Source organism: Lepidochelys kempii, chromosome 11, assembly GCF_965140285.1.
Source record: "Lepidochelys kempii isolate rLepKem1 chromosome 11, rLepKem1.hap1, whole genome shotgun sequence".
NCBI lineage: Eukaryota > Metazoa > Chordata > Testudines > Cheloniidae > Lepidochelys > Lepidochelys kempii.
Genome location: NC_136390.1, coordinates 38,600,649 through 38,620,348, shown reverse-complemented (window position 1 = coordinate 38,620,348; position 19,700 = coordinate 38,600,649). Strand labels below are relative to the sequence as shown.

At 40.7% G+C, this 19,700-nt stretch overlaps 1 protein-coding gene across 5 annotated transcripts in view; it reads left to right on the top strand.

Moving 5' to 3' along the window:
- Positions 1–19,700, top strand: part of LRP2 (LDL receptor related protein 2) — a 181,192-nt gene that overhangs the window by 140,631 nt on the left and 20,861 nt on the right. For 4 of the 5 annotated variants that reach the window (XM_073305750.2, XM_073305749.2, XM_073305752.2 and 1 more), the window contains exons 61-71: positions 581–718; positions 1,641–1,763; positions 2,998–3,126; positions 5,987–6,118; positions 7,812–7,943; positions 9,138–9,281; positions 10,155–10,320; positions 15,523–15,651; positions 16,854–17,074; positions 17,541–17,717; positions 18,804–18,923. In XM_073305750.2, coding sequence (XP_073161851.2) covers positions 581–718; positions 1,641–1,763; positions 2,998–3,126; positions 5,987–6,118; positions 7,812–7,943; positions 9,138–9,281; positions 10,155–10,320; positions 15,523–15,651; positions 16,854–17,074; positions 17,541–17,717; positions 18,804–18,923 — 1,611 coding nt within the window. Of the gene's footprint in view, positions 1–580; positions 719–1,640; positions 1,764–2,997; positions 3,127–5,986; positions 6,119–7,811; positions 7,944–9,137; positions 9,282–10,154; positions 10,321–15,522; positions 15,652–16,839; positions 17,075–17,540; positions 17,718–18,803; positions 18,924–19,700 lie in introns of those variants that run through there. The other variant, XM_073305753.2, reaches the window with a different exon arrangement.

Genomic DNA, 19,700 nt, shown 5'->3' with positions numbered 1-19,700 from the left:
AGAAAGGGAAAGAAGGTTTGCTTAGAAAGTAACTGATGGGCTGTAGAAGCTGATGAAAGGGAAATGATTTGGAGGGTGGTTGTGTGTGTGAGGTGTAGAAGGGGGAGTTCCATATATGGTCTCTGGATCTTTTGAGTTGTGTTTATTTTCAAATTTTGTATAGGATCCACATAATTGGATGGACACTTTATAAATGTGAATACATTAATAATTAATTATCTGGTTAATTACCTGACCATTCACTGGGGGTGCTGGTATGAAATTTGTGTAGATTATATTAATGGATTGCCGTTGATAAACGCAAACAGTGCCAGTAAAACTCACATCACCGTATTGTGGTTCTAAGGCCTCTGGCAGTAACTTTAGAGTATTATTTAGCTTTGTAAAATCTTAATCTAAATTAATCAATGTAGTTAGCCAGTGGCCCTCAGTCCTTGCAGTCTGCTACCCCTGCAAACTTTTAGCCGTCTTCTCCTGTAGAGAAGAGGGTGCGGAAGAAATAATGACCTACGAAATGCCTGAATATTATTTCAGACCAAGCTAACTTGTTTATACTAAAAATTAAATTTCTTTTCACCAGCAACACGCTATCCTAATGGTACATACTGTCCACCTATGTTGTTTGAGTGTAAAAATCATGTCTGTATCCAGCCCTATTGGAAATGTGATGGTGACAATGACTGTGGAGATGACTCTGATGAAGAACTTCACCTTTGCTGTAAGAGAGAAAAATGAAATAAAAATGAACAATGTTGATTCTATTAGTAAAACTATATAATGACAATCATTAGTGGTACAGAAGTAAGAGCTAAATCATAAATATGTTCTTTTGACTGGAGATTCTCATGGGTTTTGATAAAGATAAACACCAAGAAAGTGTTGTTTCACAAGAAGCATCTTTAAATTCACTTCATACTCTCTCTTGTGATTTTGTAGCTCATTAATTGCTTTGCAGGCATCTAAATATGCAGCTGTAAGAAAGGGGAGAAGTCAAATAATGAGAGACAATCCCTGTAGCAATTAGAAATATGAATAACAGTCAGCATTTTCAAAATTGGGTGCCTAAAATTAGGAGCCTTAACTGAAATTTAGTAATATAAGGGTCTGATTTTCAATGGTGCTGACTAGCATCCTCAACTCCCATTAGAGTCAGGGCATGTCCTTAAATATGGATTATGGGTCCTAACTTTAGGCACTCAAGTTTGGAAATGTTGACCAATACCTATGAAAAATATACGTTACATACAGATGAGGCAGCCATGACAAATGCATTTATAAATTGGATGGTCTTTTCTATAAATGATTTCTGCTGTTGTCTAGAAAGATATAGAGCACAAACTAGCATGGTAACTATGGCATTGCATTCCCTGCAGTAGTGATGAATGTTTGCTGTCTGGAGTACAGACTACCTTTTTCAAGAAAGTCGATTATCACTATGTTAGAAACACAGATTTTAGGTTATCTTTTGACAAACCTAATTCAATGCTGTGACTGAAGAATATGTATACTTTTGGCTGGGAAGACTAGTGCTTTTTAAAATAGAGGCACATGGTAACCAAAAAAAGTGATGTATTGATTTGATGGATTGTATGCAATAAGTGTTTGCATCATACTTGCTTATTTGATCTATTTCATTTCAGTGGATATTCCCTGTGAACCACCATTCCGTTTCCGCTGTGAAAATAATCGCTGTATCTACAGTCACGAGCTGTGCAACCAGGAGGATGACTGTGGAGATAGAAGCGATGAGAAAGAGGAGCACTGTACGTTTACACATGTACAGCCAATTTTATTCAGTAATCAGTAGATACATTTTCTAGTAATCCTAGACTTGGACTTCCATCAGTGTAAAGTATTTGTAATGTTTAATAATAATAAAAAACATCCACATTGAATGACAAAATGAAACAAATATTTTAAAACTAATGTTCAGCAGGAAATGATTTGAACTGTGGTTATTATAGCGCAGAATATTTGCAGCATATAGATGCAAGTATAGGTTTAATGTGTAACAAGTCCCTCCCCCAGCAATTGTATGCCCACCATATACCGTAAGCATGCTGATAAATTAGTATAGTCTGAAAAAAAATATCAAATTATAATGTTATGGTATAGTCTGTTTAAAATAATGAAGAAGAAAGAATTGGCAATTCAATAATGGTCAGGATGGCAAATGTTGCTGAAGTTGTTTTGAACATGGTTGTCTCTGAATTCTGACCATTGTTGTGCATGACTCAACAATATTGGACCCTGAATAATACGTATGAGGATCTTAAGTGTTTAGGCCTTGATGCTGCAACTAGTTCTGCATGGGTAGACCCCTGCACTCACATGGAGCCACACTGATTTCACTGGGGCTCTGCACATGAGTCTGCCCATGAAGAACCAGTGATAGCATTCGAGAATTAGCACCTGGAATAATAGATACATTCTATTATATATCTTTATTATACAGTGCAAAGTTCTGCTCTCAGATATATTCACAGTACCCATTTACTCAATGGGAACTGCATGTGCACGTTTCATAGCAGAATTTGGCCCCAAACGTAAGAATGTTTATTATTTACTGACTTTTTAAATTACCCAATGTCATGTAATCGTAATAGCATGTTGTATATGCTAGAATGGTCTCAACTAAACTAAAATATCAAAGACTGGAGTTAAAGTACAAAATATAGAGATAAAAGATATTAAATAGCCCTGCCAAAGCAAGAAGTTGAATCCACTGTTGAGTAGAAAATATGTAACAAAAAGTGTTTATGAAATAGTCCTTGTATCTCTGTAGAAGGAGGAAGTCTGGTTTTTGAGTTGAAAGTGACTGGGAATTGGCAGACCTGGGTTCTATTCCCAGCTATGCCACAGACTTCCTGACTCACGTGATCAAGTTATTAAACCTCTCTGTGCCTCATTTCCTTCCTCTGTGAAAGGAATTATGCCTAACTTGTGGATGTTGGGAAGCTTCATAGGTGACAGTAGCGTGTGTCTTTTGAATTGTAGGTCGAGAACCTACCCCAAGACCTTGTATGGCTGAAGAATTCAAATGTGGTAATGGAAATTGCATTCCTCTACATTACGTATGCGACAATTATGATGATTGTGGAGACCATTTTGATGAAATAGGCTGCAGTAAGTAACAATGTTGTTGTTACGCAGTATAGTAGTAATCAATAGAACTGAAATAAAAAGTTTTTGAAACAGAAATAATAAACGTATAGTATTGACTAGAGCTAGAATATAATAAATTGGAACTGCTCTCTGCTCCTGTTATCTTACCATCCTCCGCATATCTTTCCGAAACATTGACATTTGCAAACTAAGAAGCTCAGTATCCTGAACTGTGCAAGTTTAGGCTAAGAGTCTTGTGCTTCACAAGAAGCAATTTGGTCTTGTTCTAAAATAAGATATGCTGTAGAGGCTAGAGCAGACCCTGAACTGGCGTAAATTGTCATAGCTCCTCAGAAGTCAATAGAGCTAGCATGATTTACACCAGCTTAGTACCCATCTCTGGAGAAAGTGAACAACTCATCTCACACCAGCACCCTATTGGCCAGTGCTCAGATTGAAGTCACCTCCAGTCATCAGTGTTGTTAACAGTTTTTCACAAGATGAGGTGGCACAGGACTCTTTGCCGCTTTTACAGATCCAGACTAACATGGTTACCCCTCTGATACTTGACACCAATCAGGAGAGTCACTGCAATGTGGAAACTTTGAGTAAAATATGTGTGTGTGATAGGGCGTGCAGAGAGATCCTAGAGAAGTCCACCTGAATAAAGCATTTTGACTGCAATAGACAGACAGCTTAGATTTATAATTTGAGTATGCACTTGTGATTTCAGTTTGTCAGGTGTTTATGGCTTCAGGTGAAAATGTGCCAAATGATGTACTGGGGATTAAAACCTAGTATGTTCGCATATCACAAATAACTCACAAACTGTTAGCATAGTCTTTTCTGAGGTGGCTTGCATCTCTATTTCACATCCATCCCAGTGGACTTTGAGTAGTGGAAAATAATGATGTGACCTCATGAAAATGTAAAAGTATAAAAAGGATGTGAAATGGTGCAAATCAGACAATTTGATGGCATTCAGCCCTGTACTGTTCATGGGCAGACATGAGCTCAAACCAAACTTATGGCGTTTGGATCCTTTCCAGCTTCAAACATCAGCATTAAACAAAGAAAGAATAAATAACACTAAATAGTTCTATAAACCTAATCAGGATGACAAATATCTTTTGTTTTGTGATGGGAATAAAAGGTGTCTAACTTTAATTGCAGGTATAAATTTTAAATATGAATGCAAAGACACTGTGTGTGTGTGTGTATAATATGTATGTATATAAAGGTAAGTGTGTATAATTATTGTAATTAGCATTGGTATATAGTTGTAGGGCATAAACAGTTAACTGAGTTAGTGAAATAATATTTTGGGCATAAATCTGCATCCTTCCTCATCCTGTGTCAATACACATTTGTTATTTAATTGTTTCTACTTACATGTTATAGATCTACTTGCTGTATTTTCTAAGTGTCAGAGTAATTTTTGTAAATGCAGTGCACCTCAGCTTACCAGTATCGCCATAGATCACTGCTTCATTTACACACAGCACATTAGATATGTTTATAGTGAAAACAAGTGTAAGTTTCTTTAACAAAGACTAGAGATAAGAGAAGTACCATGTAAGAGTACTGGAAACAAGTAGTTACATCTAAATTAAAATCATAACGTGTTACAGAGCCTACACTTAAATAACAAGATACTCTCCTATCTAATGAAGTTTAGCTCACCCAAAGTCTTTGCGGAGTTTTCCAGTCAGGCTGGCTGTGACCCTCCTTTCATAAGACAGAACATGCTGACAGTTTGTCTTCTTGGTGAAGGATCCAGGTGTGCTTCAGGACTCCTAGTTATACCCCCAAAATCCATTGTCTTCACTCGTAAACAGGATACCCCTCTGCTGTTTTTGCATTTTACTGCAGCTTTCTTCTCTTGTGATTTCATAATCTCTTCATTAGCATCAGGCTCAGTAATGCAAACAGGTCTTCAAGGTGATACATACAATACACAATACACTCATGACCAGACAGAGATACGTGTCTGCTAGCCCCTACCTGAAAGGAACCTGTCCAAGGCATTCAAATCCTGGTGACCTGCCTTTAACTTCAAGGCTTTAGGATCATAATTTCCAGTATAATTATATAGCTTTTAATTATTATATGAGCATACATTTTGCAGTGATTATGACGAACAGCGGACTGCTGGCTCTCAATAGAGATCTCATAGCCACCCTTTAGTGAATCATTATGCAGATACCTGACCCAGGGGATCTCTGTAAAACCCCATGCATCCTCTTTGTGTCCTCTACCAGTTGGCACCAGAGGTCCCTGGGTCAGAGGTCCCTTGCTTCTTCCCATATGAGGCCTGATCCAAAGGCCACTACAGTAAATGGGGTTCACTGACTTCAGTAAAGGTTGGGTCAGGCCTTACATGAATTAGGTGCCTACTCTAATTCCAAGGTATAGCTGACATAGGTCTATATCACATGTAAAAGGAATTTAGCAAGCATTCTGTTTTGGTTGTGAGATGGGAGGGAGGTGATGGTTGTAGTGGGGCTGTCAACCTATCCAAATCCCTGGAATAGTTGCAGCTGCTTTGAACTGGCCTCCAATATTTTGTGTCATTCCCCTTAGTGCTGGGTAGGCTGGGTGGGTAATGAGGTCATTCAGTATGGCAATGTCATGGATTCATAGCCAAAGAAATGATCCTGCCTGAGATTTTCCTGATCTCCCTGTAATTAGTAAGTAGTACTATGGCCAGGGAAATCCCTGAAAGCCCTTCATGTCTGCTGAAAGTTTTTTCCAAGGAGGAAAGAAGGAGAAGGCCAACTTAATATTTGAAAATTGTTTACAAATAAGAGAAAATAATAGAAATTGTAGCTCTCAGTATGGTTTATGCTTTTCCAATAATAATGATTTACATTCTTTTCAGACTCAGGAACAGGACGAACTTGTGCTGAAAATATCTGTGAACATAACTGTACCAACTTAAGTGAAGGAGGCTTTATCTGTTCCTGTAGGCCAGGGTACAATGCCAGTGAGCTGAACCGGAACTCCTGCGATGGTATTTTCAATATTTTATTAATCTTCTCCATGAAAGATGTTCAATTTGGTTTTGTTACAATAATTTAAATGTAACTATTCATTATTGCATGTAAAGAGGATTTTTGCACTTCAGTGGACCTTGTATGACACAGATTTGGCTTCTGAAATATATATTCTCTCTCAGAATTTAGGCCCCAGTTCAGCAAAGAACTTTAACCTGTGTATAATTTTAAGCACGTGAGTAGCTCCCTTGACTTTAATGTGAGTACTCAGATGTTTAAAGGTAAACACATTCTTATTTGCTGAATTAGAGTTTTATGGCTTGATCCAGCTGCACTGAAATAAAGGGGAGCCTTTCCACTGACTTAAGGCTAGATCATATCTGAGTTACCACTGTCTATATTTAGATTAGAATCAAAGCTTCTGCTCTGAGAAATTCACTGATTTGCTTACAGTGCAGTTCTACACTGTTGCTCAACAGCTGTTTCCTGTGCATCTAGTGTAATATATGCTCGCTTTAAAGATGAAAATACATTTGTATTGCTTCTTAGTCTAGCTAGGGCCATAGAACCAGGCACATCTAAGAGAGAGTGAGCTGGATTCTAATCTGTCAGCTCTCAGTCTAGAGAATTGTTTACTGAATTCTAAGAAGTGGGGTTTGCACAGATGTACACTGAAGTGTTGCTGAGGGTAGCATATAGCCCACAGAAGCTTTAATGCTGGTGACGATGTGCTCTATGGAAAGAACCTAGCTGGACTCTCAGATCCCAGACAGACAGTTAGTACAAACATTAGTAAAGCAAGCACACTGGATCTGGAAATAACTGAGACAAAATAAACATGAGAGCCTGTGATGTCATGTTTAGAATCCCTTTACAGAGCAGAACATTTCACATCCTGGGTATCCTGGCATGTGCAAGGCCAGATTAGAGCAATCTAAGGCCCTAGGCACACCCTGACATGAGGACCCCTGTGGCTTCATCCCCATATGGCCTCGCCCCTGCTCTGAAGCCTTCCCCACCCCTTGGAGTGGGAATGGTGGTGTCCTTTCCCACAGAGGCATGGGGCCCTTTTCTCTCCACCCACCAGAGCAGCAGCAAAGGCCCTCCCCCTCAGAAGCAGCAGATGTCCCCCAATATTTACGCCAGGATTTGGGTGTATCTGTTTGAGTGGGTGGGCTGGGGCCACTCCACACTTTTCTACCTGCCACACACAGCTTCCTCTTTTGGGATGGTGTTGGCAGTGAGTCCTGGTTGTTCACACTCTTCCGGCCACGCTGTAGGTGGCGAATGCTGCCTGGCGCAGTGCAGCAGCTCAGCGCAGCGGGACAGAGCCCCCCGCCCCTGCCAAGTCATGTGCTGGGATGGGGACAGCAGCACTCTCCCAAGTCCCAGACAGCGTCTGGCCACGCTGCCTGGGAGGGGACGCTGCCAGCATGGTGCAGCGCAGTGGGACAGCCCCCCTCCACCAGGTAACGTGGGATGGGGAAGGGACAGGATGGGGAGAGCGTGGGGGCCCCAGGCTGGGGGTGGGGCAGGGAGGAATCATGTGGGGTGTCACATGGTGAAACCATTGCCTCCCTTTGGCTGGTGCCCCCTTTGTGTTCCTCCCCACTAGTTGCCCCAAATCAGAACGTCAAAATTATAAATGTGACTAGTTCAGCTAAGGAAACAATTAAACCTGAGATATTTTCTCTCTCCATTTGTGTTTAGATATCAATGAGTGTGAGATCTTTGGAACCTGCCCCCAGGACTGTAAAAATTCCAAAGGAAGTTATGAATGTTTCTGTGCTGATGGCTTTAGGTCCATGGGTGATCAAGAGGGAAAACAGTGTGCTGCCAATGGTATGTTTAACTGACAGCCTGACTGATTGCCACCTGTGAAAAGCAAGCTAACTGTAATAACTTTAATGAATGTAGGCGTCTCCGTTATAACAGGGGGGAAAAACAAAAATCTTTTTGTGCAGCATTAGATTCTGTACATCTTTGTAACCTTGTACATCTTTGTGCAGGAATGTAAATACTCCCTCTCTGCTTCCATTTGTAACAATTAAAATAATACCCACTTCTTGCAGGTATCTGACGTGATAAATACTCTAAAATATGTTGGGTGCCTGCCCTCCTCTCCCCTTCATCCAGATTTCCTGAAAACAAAAGACTGTCTATGCTGTAGGTTATCAGCAAAAGGCAGCTGCCCGTTAGCTCCCACCCCCTAAGTAATGTATCAGAAGAAGACAGTGTATTGAAGTGGTGCAAATCAAAGACAGTTTGCTGACAGATCACCGTTTATTGTTCGTGGACTGATGAACACAAACAAGAGGATTTATAACAGCTCATTTATAACTCCAATCATTAGTTCTGTCTCTTAGGTTAATGTCAGTGGCCGTAGTGTGTGACAGTCATTGAGTAGGTAGATTCTGATTTGGTTCAGAAAATAAAAAACAAAGAGCTGGAGAAAACAGAAAAGAGGGCTGACAATGGAACAGTAATAATATATGGTGATTGAAGCGGGGTTATGCTGTGTATAAAAAGATACTTCGAGCTTTTAAAGGCTAAGTGACAAAGTTGTGGTGTATTGAGTTAAATAACATAGCCTTACAAAGAGGAAGCAAGGCACCCGGCCTGTTTGCAGTAAGCATTTTTAAAAGTTGAAAAGCCAAGGCGTGTAAGAAAACTTATTAAAAAAACAGTTTTCACGGTTTCCAGTCCAAAGGCCTGAACCTACAAACACTTACTACTAGGCTTAGTGCTTATTATGGTAAGTGAGTGCATTGACGTCAACAGGACTAGTGATGGTAGTTAACACCAAGCTTGGTAGTAAGCAACTGTAGGATCTGACACCAGTTTTGCAGACCCAAAAGGGCTGGGTAGTTCAGATGATTGTCCAAGTAAGTATTTTTTCTATCAGGTATATGATTTTCTGAACCAAATGTAACCTCTAAAACTTTAATTTAGGTTTGACCATCAGTAATTTTCACCTGCTTCTCTTGTGAGAGTACTATTGAATTCAGAGAAGTAAAATCTATTGTTGCGTTCTAGGTAACCCTCCATTGTTACTCCTGCCAGACAATGTGCGAATTCGGAGATACAATATCTCATCACAGCAGTACTCTGACTATATTGATAACCAGGAGCACATCCAAGCTATAGACTATGACTGGAATCCTGAGGGAATAGGCCTGAGTGAGTATATTTGAAGCTTTCATACTTAACAATGCATTATTTGTTTCAGAACTAGTGTTAGTTTTGGAGGTTAATTTTCCTTTTTAATTTACAGTCAAACTAGATTAGTTAGCAGTTCTGGTGGAGTGGATGTCCTTCAGCTATATGCCTCCCTCAGACCTATCCTCTCACACCCTGTCAGTTCTTTTACTACATCTAGTCAGTGAGTTTTGTTTTGTTCTGTGGTCTCTTTCTTTCCCTTTCATTTCTTACCCAAGGACATTGTGACTTTTATGACAAGGTTGTGGCTGGCTCTTACTATGTGTGCAAGCGTAGGAGGGTGCAAGAAGCCCCTCACCCTGGCACCCCCAACTTCAGGGCTGGCCACAGCTAGTTCCTGCACTCTTCTAATCTCAACAGGGCTTCAGGACTGCAGTAGTTTGCAGTCATGTGTCTCTTTTCCACCGCTCAACCCTAAGGGGGAAAAGGCTGGTGGATCCTTATGTTCTGTCATATGTCACCCTACCAATGAACTCATCCTCTGCCATGTGTAGCCCCTGTATGAGCTCCCAGGATCCTGCCTGTCCTGTACAATGAAATAGACATGAGAGGTAAGGCACTGACTCTTGCAAAATGTGGCATGGGCTCTTTAATGACTTCAGCTGCACGTCTTATCCAAAGTGTATATTTTAGACTGATGATTTTAGAATTTGTGCAAATTTTCCTATATTTTTCATTTTCATTGAGGGCTAACATGAGATTTTCACACAAATAGAAATATGTTAAATTGGTATCTCATATACCATAGTTATCTCAATAGGGGTAGGATCTTCCAAAAATGAGTAAACATTTCAAATGACTTCACAATGAAAATGATTTTTGAATTTTTTGTAGGTATTGTATACTACAGCATTTTGGGACATGGCTCTGAGTTTGGATCCATCAAACGTGCTTATCTCCCCACATTTGATGGCAGTGGAAACAATCCTGTGAAGGAAGTTGACTTGAATCTGAGATACATAGTTAATCCTGATGGTCTAGCTGTGGACTGGGTTGGGAGGTGAGTAAACAGAAAAGTTAGGAATTGTACACACGTGAATATGGTGAGAGTCTGAGATATTGATCACCGGTTAGACATGTGAAATCCAGTCCTTTATCTTAGACAGGCATGCAGGAGACGTGAGCAATATGGTGCTAGTCCTGCATCCTGCACAAGCTGTCCTCGAGCTGGAGATGGGAGGTCTCAAGGTGGCCCAGATGAATGCACTTTTCTTTGCACTTTGCTTCTTTGATCAGAAGCAACATGTGCCTCAGTCTAACACCTGTTGCTGATTGCATCATATGTTCTAGCTAGCTGCCTGGGCACTGCACATACTCCCCAACTGGCAGATCAGTCATGCCTCGTTTGGATTACGGTGCACTGGCCACTGTGTTTGCTGAACATTCTCCCTAGCATTAAATTAAGAACTTGTGAAAGAACTTGCCCTGTGGCTTCTGCAAAGGGAGGAGGCTCCCAACCCCCTTTCTGTCTGTCTGTCTTCTATCTGTCTAGGTTCTTACTTGGTTCCTATCACCAGAGTGTCTGAATGCCACCCAGAACAGAACAAAAGCAAGAGTTGAACATAGACTCGAATTATCTGAGGGTACTAGAATGTTAAGTGTGTGTGAAAGCGTTTCCTTTTCTTCCTTCAGTTATTGGGCTAGAGAATTTAGTTTTTCACTTAACCCTGAAGATGAGGTGGTCTGTGGTCATTGTTGCTCCTCTGGAAGAGAATTCCTTGGCCTTGCACCAGATGTGGAGGAAGCTTGGCCCCTGTGCTGTTATGAGATTATGAGCTGACCCTTTTGTTGTTCTTGTGGGATGGAACAATTGAAGGAGGCTGTGGTCCCTGAATAGGAGGTGTTGTTTTAGATAGCTTGATCTAACGCCATGGAGTGCCTTATGGGTGTAGGGAGAAATCTTAAAATGTACCCAGTGTTCTGCAGAGAGCCAATATCGTGAGTGGGGCACAATGTGTTCTCAGTAGCAAGATTCATTTTTGAGATGGGCTGTTGCATATTGGACCAGCTGAAGTGTTTTAAGGACGGTGCAATCATTCCAAATACAGGGAGTTGCTGTTGTATTTGTTGTTGGCAAGGGAGTTGGGAGCAGTTGTTGGCAAGGGAGTTGGCAGCAGTAGCTATTTCAGCATGCACAAACAGTGAGGAGTCTGAAAGCAACTCCCAGCCAATGAAACAGCTTGTCTGAAGACAGACTCCCTTAATGGTGGGAGATAGCATGGCAGTGATTGTCTCTGTAAAATGTTTCCCTCTACCCTCTGGCATCACCGCCGCCTTGCTTAGTTTTAGCGTCAGTCAGCTGCCTTTCATCTACTGGCTGATCTCACCGAGGCGCTGAGATAGTTGAGTGTCTGTCTTGGAAGTGAGTGAAATTATTGTGCTGAGTTATTCATCTGAGTAGTGTGGACATTTAAGACTGTTAAGTTTCATAGTTTTTCCTTGTGGTTCAGTCAAGATGTGGTGATAGAAGCACAACATAGTGAGCAGTCTGGTAAAGTGAGGAAGAATTGCTCATTACAGCTCTGAGTTCATGGCCTGAGAGGAAGGAACTCGGCCATCTCACTGCTTTCCCATTATGGGTGGTGGAAGGTCATCCATCAGCATGACTAATGTTGTTTCTATTTGCATGTGCTAGCCTGAAACCTGACTGGGAGGAGACCTGGATATTGGTAGTGGATGAGCATAGTTGGAGATAGCCCTTTTTAGCTTGTTGGGTCTGAGTTACCAGTGTTGAGTCAGACTTCCTGTAGTTCTTCAGAGCCTCTTGTGTGAATGACTGGGGAAAGGAGACAGATGTTTCTAGTTGTGGGCTTGATGGGTGGCTCCTGTTGCTCTGCCTCCTGGATTGGGTAATATGCTCTGTGAAATATGTTGGCAGCTCCTCATCATATGTTGTGCTGGTTACCAGGGCAGGGCGAAGACAATCTGGTGGGAGGACGTGATTTACTACCCTGAAAAGTTCTGCTGGTTTTGACTCAATGGCTAAGGGGAAAAATTATCTCTTTTCTTCCACCACGGCTGTGTGATAACATTGGAGAAAACCTCTGTGTTGAAAGCCTTAGATTTACACTGTCAGCCTTCATGTTCCTTACTGTTTACGTTTCCCATGACAGATCAACCCAAAAACCAAGGTTATCTCTGAGGGCAGTGGGGGCTGCCTGCATTTATGTGTCAATATCTCCACAGTTGTGAGCAGGTACAGGCAACATAGTGGTAAACACACCAGCAGCCTGTCTATCCTGGCACTTCTGCTATTACTGGCAATGGATTTGTATTAGTACTAGAGCAATGGTGAGAGATTTAAATAAAAAACTGCTCAGTGTGTACTTAGGGTATTTCTACACGCAACTGGAGGTGTGATTGCAGTTTAGGCATGTATACCTGTGCTAGCTTTGATCTAGCTAGCCTGACTAAAAATAGCATTGAAGATGTGGGGTAGGCTGCACAAGTCCACCTGGAACCCTGGTTAAGTACTCGCCTTGCTAGCCAGTGCTGTGGTGTGTGCCGTCACATTCTTCACTGCTGTTTTTAGCTGCGCTAGCTAAATTAAAGCTTGTGTGAGGGTGCCTACCTGAGCTGTACTCACACCTCAGACTACACTGCAGATCTACCACAGGATCTGTACAGTGAGACAGGGGTCACGTCTTTGTGCCTCTGTTTCCCCATCTGTGAAATAGGAATAATAGGGCTGTCAAGTGATTAAAAAAATTAATCGCGATTAATCACGTGATTAATCGCACTGTTAAAGAATAATAGAATACAGCTTATTTAACTATTTTTGGATGTTTTCTACATTTTCAGATATATTGATCTCAATTACCACACAGAATACAAAGTGTACAGTGCTCACTTTTATATTATTATTTTTATTACAAATCGTTGCTCTGTAAAAAACAAAAGAAATAATATTTTTCAATTCACCTTGTACCAATAATGTAGTGCAATCTCTTTATCATGAAAGTTGAACTTACAAATGTAGAATTATGTTAAAAAAACTGCACTCAAAAATAAAACAATGTAAAACTCTAGCACCTACAAGTCCACTCAGTCCTACTTCTTGTTCAGCCAGTCGCTCAGACAAACAAGTTTGTTTACATTTGCTGGAAATAATGCTGCCTCCTTCTTGTTTATAATGTCATCTGAAAGGGACAACAGGTGTTTGCATGGCACTGTTATAGCCGGTGTTGCAAGATATTTACATGCCAGATGCACTAAAGATTCATATGTCCCTTTATGCTTCAAGCACCATTCCAGAGGACATACGTCCATGCCGATGGCGGGTTCTGCTTGATAACGATCCAAAGCAGTGCAGACTGGCTCATGTTCATTTTCATCACCTGAGTCAGATGCCACCATTAGAAGGTTGATTTTCTTTTTTGGTGGCTTGGCTCTGTAGTTTTTGCATCACTGTTGCTCTTTTAAGGCTTCTGAAAGCATGCTCCACGCCTCATCCCTCTCAGATTTTGGAAGGCACTTCAGATTCTTAAACCTTGGGTTGAGTGCTGTAGCTATCTTTAGAAATCTCACATTGGTACCTTCTTTGTGTTTTGTCAAATCTGCAATGAAAGTGTTCTTAAAACGAACAACATGTGTTGGGTCATCATCTGATACTGCAATAACATGAAATATATGGCAGAATACAGGTAAAACACAGCAGGAGACATGTAATTCTCCCTCAAGGAGTTCAGTCACAAATTTAATTAACACATTATTCTTTTAACGAGTGCCATCAGCATGGAAGCATGTCCTCTGGAATGGTGGCCGAAGCAGGAAGGGGCATATGAATGTTTAACATATCTGGCACGTAAATACCTTGCAGTGCTGGCTACAAAAGTGCCATGCAAACACCTGTTCACATGTTCAGGTGACATTGTAAATAAGAAGCGTAAATGTAAACAAACTTGTTTGTCTTAGCAATTGGCTGAACAAGAAGTAGGACTGAATGGACTTACAGGCTCTACAGTTTTACATTGTTTTGGTTTTTTTGAGTGCAGTTATGTAACAAAAAAAATCTGTATTTGTAAGTTGCACTTTCACAATAAAAAGATTGCACTACAGTACTTATATGAGGTGAATTGAAAGATACTATTTCTTTTGTTCTATCATTTTTACAGTGCAAAAAGTGTACACTGTACATTTTGTATTCTGTGTTGTAATTGAAATCAATATATTTGAAAATGTAGAAAAACATCCAACAATATTTAATATATTTCAATTGGTAATCTATTGTTTAACAGTGCAATTAAAAGTGCGATTAATCACGATTAATTTTTTTAATCGTGATTACTTTTTTTGAGTTAAATGCGTGAGTTAACTGTGATTAATTGAAAGCCCTAAGGAAAAACAATACTTCCTTATGCTCACAAGGTGGTGGTGAGGCTACATTGGTTCAGAGAAGAGGCATGGTACAAGTGCTAAATATTATTTTGTTTAATATATGATCTTCTTTGAGACAGCTAAGAAGATTAACAAAGGTATTACAATAAAGATTAGCAAAATCCAAGGAAGAGCAAACAGTGCTCTGCACATAGGATCAGAAAACTTTTACATCAGGTATGATACTTAAAAATTTATAACAACCTTGTTTCTGAAAATGTTTTTTGTTAAAAGATAAAAATACAGAATGGAGCTGTGGCACCAGCAATCCAAACAGATGCACTCACAAGAGTTACCAGATTAATTCAAATGTAAATTAATTTTCAGTTTTAATGAATCAGATTTCTGTTCCCAGAAGACTATGGCATCTGTGAAGATGCTCATTAGTTACCTGCAGTGCCTAAAAGTAATAATAAAACCTCACAGTAGGACTTTTATCAAGGTTATTTGACAGGAAACGAGGCCAGCTGTAGAAACTTCTGCGCAAAGAGAAACCTAGTTAACCTTATAGGTAAGGTCTGCTGAATTCTGCAACAAGCTGCACCTAAATTCAACAGTCAGGTTTCTGTGGCGAGGCATCCTGGGAGTTCTACAATGCAATCAGTGCAGTATTCCTATATTAGTTATATAGGTATTAAATGAATGTGATTTTACAGGGTCCCAATGTTTTTTAATGTGCCAGGTTTTGTTTTTCATTTGAATACTGAGTGCTACAGGAAAAACAACAAGAAACTTATTAAAAGATAAGCAGATTTTCTCAGCCCTATCCCCAGGTATAGCATCTTAACCTTTTACAGCATTTTAATTGTGTTTTAATATAATTCAGGCATCTTTACTGGACTGATGCTGGGACAAATCGAATAGAAGTAGCAAAGCTAGATGGACGGTACAGGAAGTGGCTTATTTCCTCTCTACTGGATCAACCAGCAGCTATTGTTGTGAATCCCAAGCTTGGGTAAGCATTTCAGGACCTGAAGGAGTTCTGTGAAATAGCATGCAGCAAGTAAGACAGAACACAACAATAAGCTATAGGAGAGCTTTTACCTCAATAGCTGAAAAGACTAAGGCTATGCGTTGCTGTTGATGTCCATACAAATTTCTGTCCATATACTGGCTGCAGGGGATTTTTAAATAAGGGAATGTATTTCAGGGCCAGATTTCAGGAAGGGTCTGGTTTGGTGTTACAACAGGGGCTCAGGGTTCAAACTGTTGTGTCTCAAACTGTAGATGCTGGTTCCTTAACATACCTATTAAAGATGTCTTTCCTACAACTCCTCCTGCCTATCATATTATCATTACTCAAGAGACAGAAAAAGCTGTGGGGATATCTTTCCATTTATTCAGACTACAAGAACCAAAGAAACATCATCATTTTCCTTTTTTAATTATTTGTTTTGGCCTAACCAGTCCCCATTTTGTATTCAGCATCACACAAGATGCATCCTATGGCCGATCCAGCAAAGCACAATTCCTCCCCAGCTCTTCTCTTCAAGTTACTTCTCCCCTTTTTGGATGCAGCTTACCTCTTTTGTGCTTGACCAGCTCTGCTACTGGGCTGGATGGTGGAGCCCTATCTCCATCCACTCCTCATTCCTTCCCATCCCTTCTGTAACCCCTTGCTCACAGGGGGATAGCACCAGGCACTCAGCCCCATCTGTGCCCAGAGCTGTAATCTGGGCAACTCTAACATGGATGCACAGAAATAGGAGGAGTCACTAGCCCCTGTTCAGCTGCACTTGGGCAAAGTTGTGTCTAGCGCATACGTGGTCCCCTTAAAGTCAAAATTAGGGTAGGTCCATTGAAGCCAAAGGAGCTGTATTGAGTTACATGAGCTGAGGATAGCACTCAAAGGAAGCTGCTGATAACTCTTTTTCCTGAATGACCCTGTTAGAATTGCCTCTGCAACTGTCCCTTCTCCACCTGAGTGCCAAGATGCAGAAACTCTCCTTTGACGTTTATTTTCCATTTTATTCTTTTATAAAAATTTGCTCATCTGTTGAGCTCTGTGTGTGTTTTTCTTGATCCCAGTCTGCAGATCAGGAGTTACACAACATACTCTTTGATGAGTCCTACGACTTAGTTATTGGATGATGCCAAAGAAAACAATCCCAACCACCGAATTCTAAGTCATTTTAAATTCTAGTTATACTGTTGTAGGCTTGTGTACTGGACTGACTGGGGGAGGCAGCCAAAGATTGAATGTGCCTGGATGGATGGACAGCAAAGGCAAACGCTGGTTTCTGAAGACCTTGGCTGGCCCACAGGACTTTCTATTGATTATCTCAACAATGACAGGCTGTACTGGAGTGATTCTAAAGAAAATATTATTGAATCCATGAGACCTGATGGAACAGACAGAACCACTGTATTACACGGAGGTAGGAAATTAACATGAATGTTGTATATATTTCTGGTCTAAGAAATTAACGTGAACTTAGGGCCAGATTTTCAAGTACTCAGATCTCACAACTGGGGCCAGATTTTCAAAAACGCTCAGCTCCCAATTAGGCACCTTATTAAGAACCAAACTTGGTAGTGTTTTCCATTCACTTTGCATGCATGTAAATGACTGTGCAAGGTGGTTGAGAATTAGGTCCACTGCGATTAACTTGCATGAGCAAAACTAACAGAACATGGCACAAACTGGATGGATAATTGTTGTTTTACGTGTGTTGTTATCAATTTGCAGGAACAGTGGCCTGCTCTTTTCAGTCATGCATTTCCATCAATACAAATGCAAGTGGTTAATGAATAAAATACTTGATTCAAGAAGAAGAATAGTTGGCTCATCGATACTGCTAGGGGTTCTTTGCTAACTGATGATAATTTTGTTCCTTTGAGAAGTCATCAGTCCGTACAGCCTTGATGTCTTTGAAGGCCATTTATATTGGATTTCTAAGGAAAGAGGTGAAGTCTGGAAGGAAGATAAATTTGGAAATGGAGAAAAGGTGAAAGTGCTGACTGTAAACCCTTGGCTCACTCAAGTGCGCATCTATCATCAGCATAGATACAATCAGTCAGGTAATCACCAGTCTCGTGTGTTCTGTTCCCTGTTATCTGGAAACTACTATCCCAAATCCATAACAATGCCTTCAGAAAGCTTAGTATTAGCCTGGGAATAGGCAGATCTCTCAGCACATTGAAAAGTACGTATTTTTGAAAGCATAAGGATGGAACTGGGATTGACAAGTGTATTAAATATAGAGAGAGATAGAGAGAGGGGAACATATAAAATAAAGCAGGGTTTAAATACAGAAGAACAGTACATTTCTCTTTTGCAGTCATTTAGCACAAAATTATGGCTGAGTCCATTTTCCCCCTCCTACAGCTTCTACACAGGAGGCAACAATAATTTATATTTGTACTCCAAAAGCACAAAGTGCAGGCAACTTGTTACTGCCTCCAGTATAGACCACCTCTATCTTAACTCTCCTGTAATAGCAGGGCTGCCCAGGAGCAGTTCATACTACTCTAGCATGCTCTTCCCAGAAGGCTTTGTCTGCACTATGCTGGTGGGTAGTGTACATATAGCTACATGCCACAGAGAAACGCAAAGTGCGTCCACATTACGATGTGTAGCTACATGTGAAAGACTCCAGCAGCAGAGAGTGGCAAGGAAAGGGTCTGGGAAGGGGGAGGCAGCAGGGAAAGGCTCCAGCAATGGGGAGCTGGCCAAGTGTTTTCCCACTGCCTCTCCTGTGCCAGAGCCTTTCCCTGCTGCTGGAGTCTTTCACTGCAGCAGGGAAGGGCTCCAGCAGCAGGGAGCTGGTGGAAAGAAGCAGGCAGTGTAGATGTACCTTTAGTAGGCATGCTTCATGGTGCTCAGACAATGGAGATGTTCTGTTCCTTCACCTCTTTGTGCACTTGGCTCGAAAGCTGTATTTAGCCCTTATAATGAATGTAAAAGAAGACAGAAGACTTTAATGTAAAATACAATATTTATAAGCCATCTTGGTTGTTTTACATGTAGAAAAAGCACTTGGTTTAGAATTTATTACTGTAACAATCATGAGCTACTTTGCTGACAGGTGGAAACCCCCCTGCTTATGTCTCAGAAATGGTGCTAGAATGCTTCTCCAGTTAACCTCTGTTATATCTGCATTTCAGTGCCTAATCCTTGTAAAGATGTCTGCAGCCATCTCTGCTTGCTGAGACCAGGGGGATACACTTGCTCTTGTCCACAAGGGGCTCGTTTTATAGAAGGCAGCACCACAGAGTGTGATGCAGGTAGAGTGAATAGTCCAACTGCAAATGGAACCACTGGCTCAGTCCTATTTTCCTTTAATATGTCATTCTGATTTGGAGGGGGAATGTATATAGCTTTTCCATGACTGATAAAGCATTCTTGAATTAGAAATACAAACTGGGAGGAGGGTGCTTCAGTGGTTAAAGCAGGAGCCCTGAAGCCAGGACATGTGAATTATCTAGCCAGTTATACCACTGACTTGCTGTTACCTTAGACAGGTCACTTAACTTCTTTGTACCTCAATTTCTTCATTTGTGAAATGGATATAATAACATCAACTCTATAAAATTTGCCAGGTTTCAGGTCCAGCTGTGAAACAGGCACTGATTCATTTAAACTGTTCACTAAGTGTACAGCTGTCTCCAGAGACCCCTGGCGATTTGTTTTTAGTGAGTTGAACCAGAACTGAAGACTCATACACCCTTGAGCTTTGGGGAAGTTAGGTTCCAAATGTGGATTCAAATTTTGTAGCCTAGGTTAGGTCCTGTGTACGTTACAGCGATAGCCAGGGGACCAAGTTACAACATGGATACAGATGGAGTGTAACCTAACCCACTAGAGCTGGGAGGAAATTTTCCAGTGGAACATTCTTCGTAGGAAAATGCTAATTTGTTGAAAGCAAAATGTTTCTCGGAAAGTCTTTTGGCCTTTTCAGAATAGAACATTTTGATTTTCTGTTTCAAAATTGCTGTTTCAATTTAAAAAAATATGATATAATATTATATAATCTTTTTAAACATCAAAATGGGAACAAAACA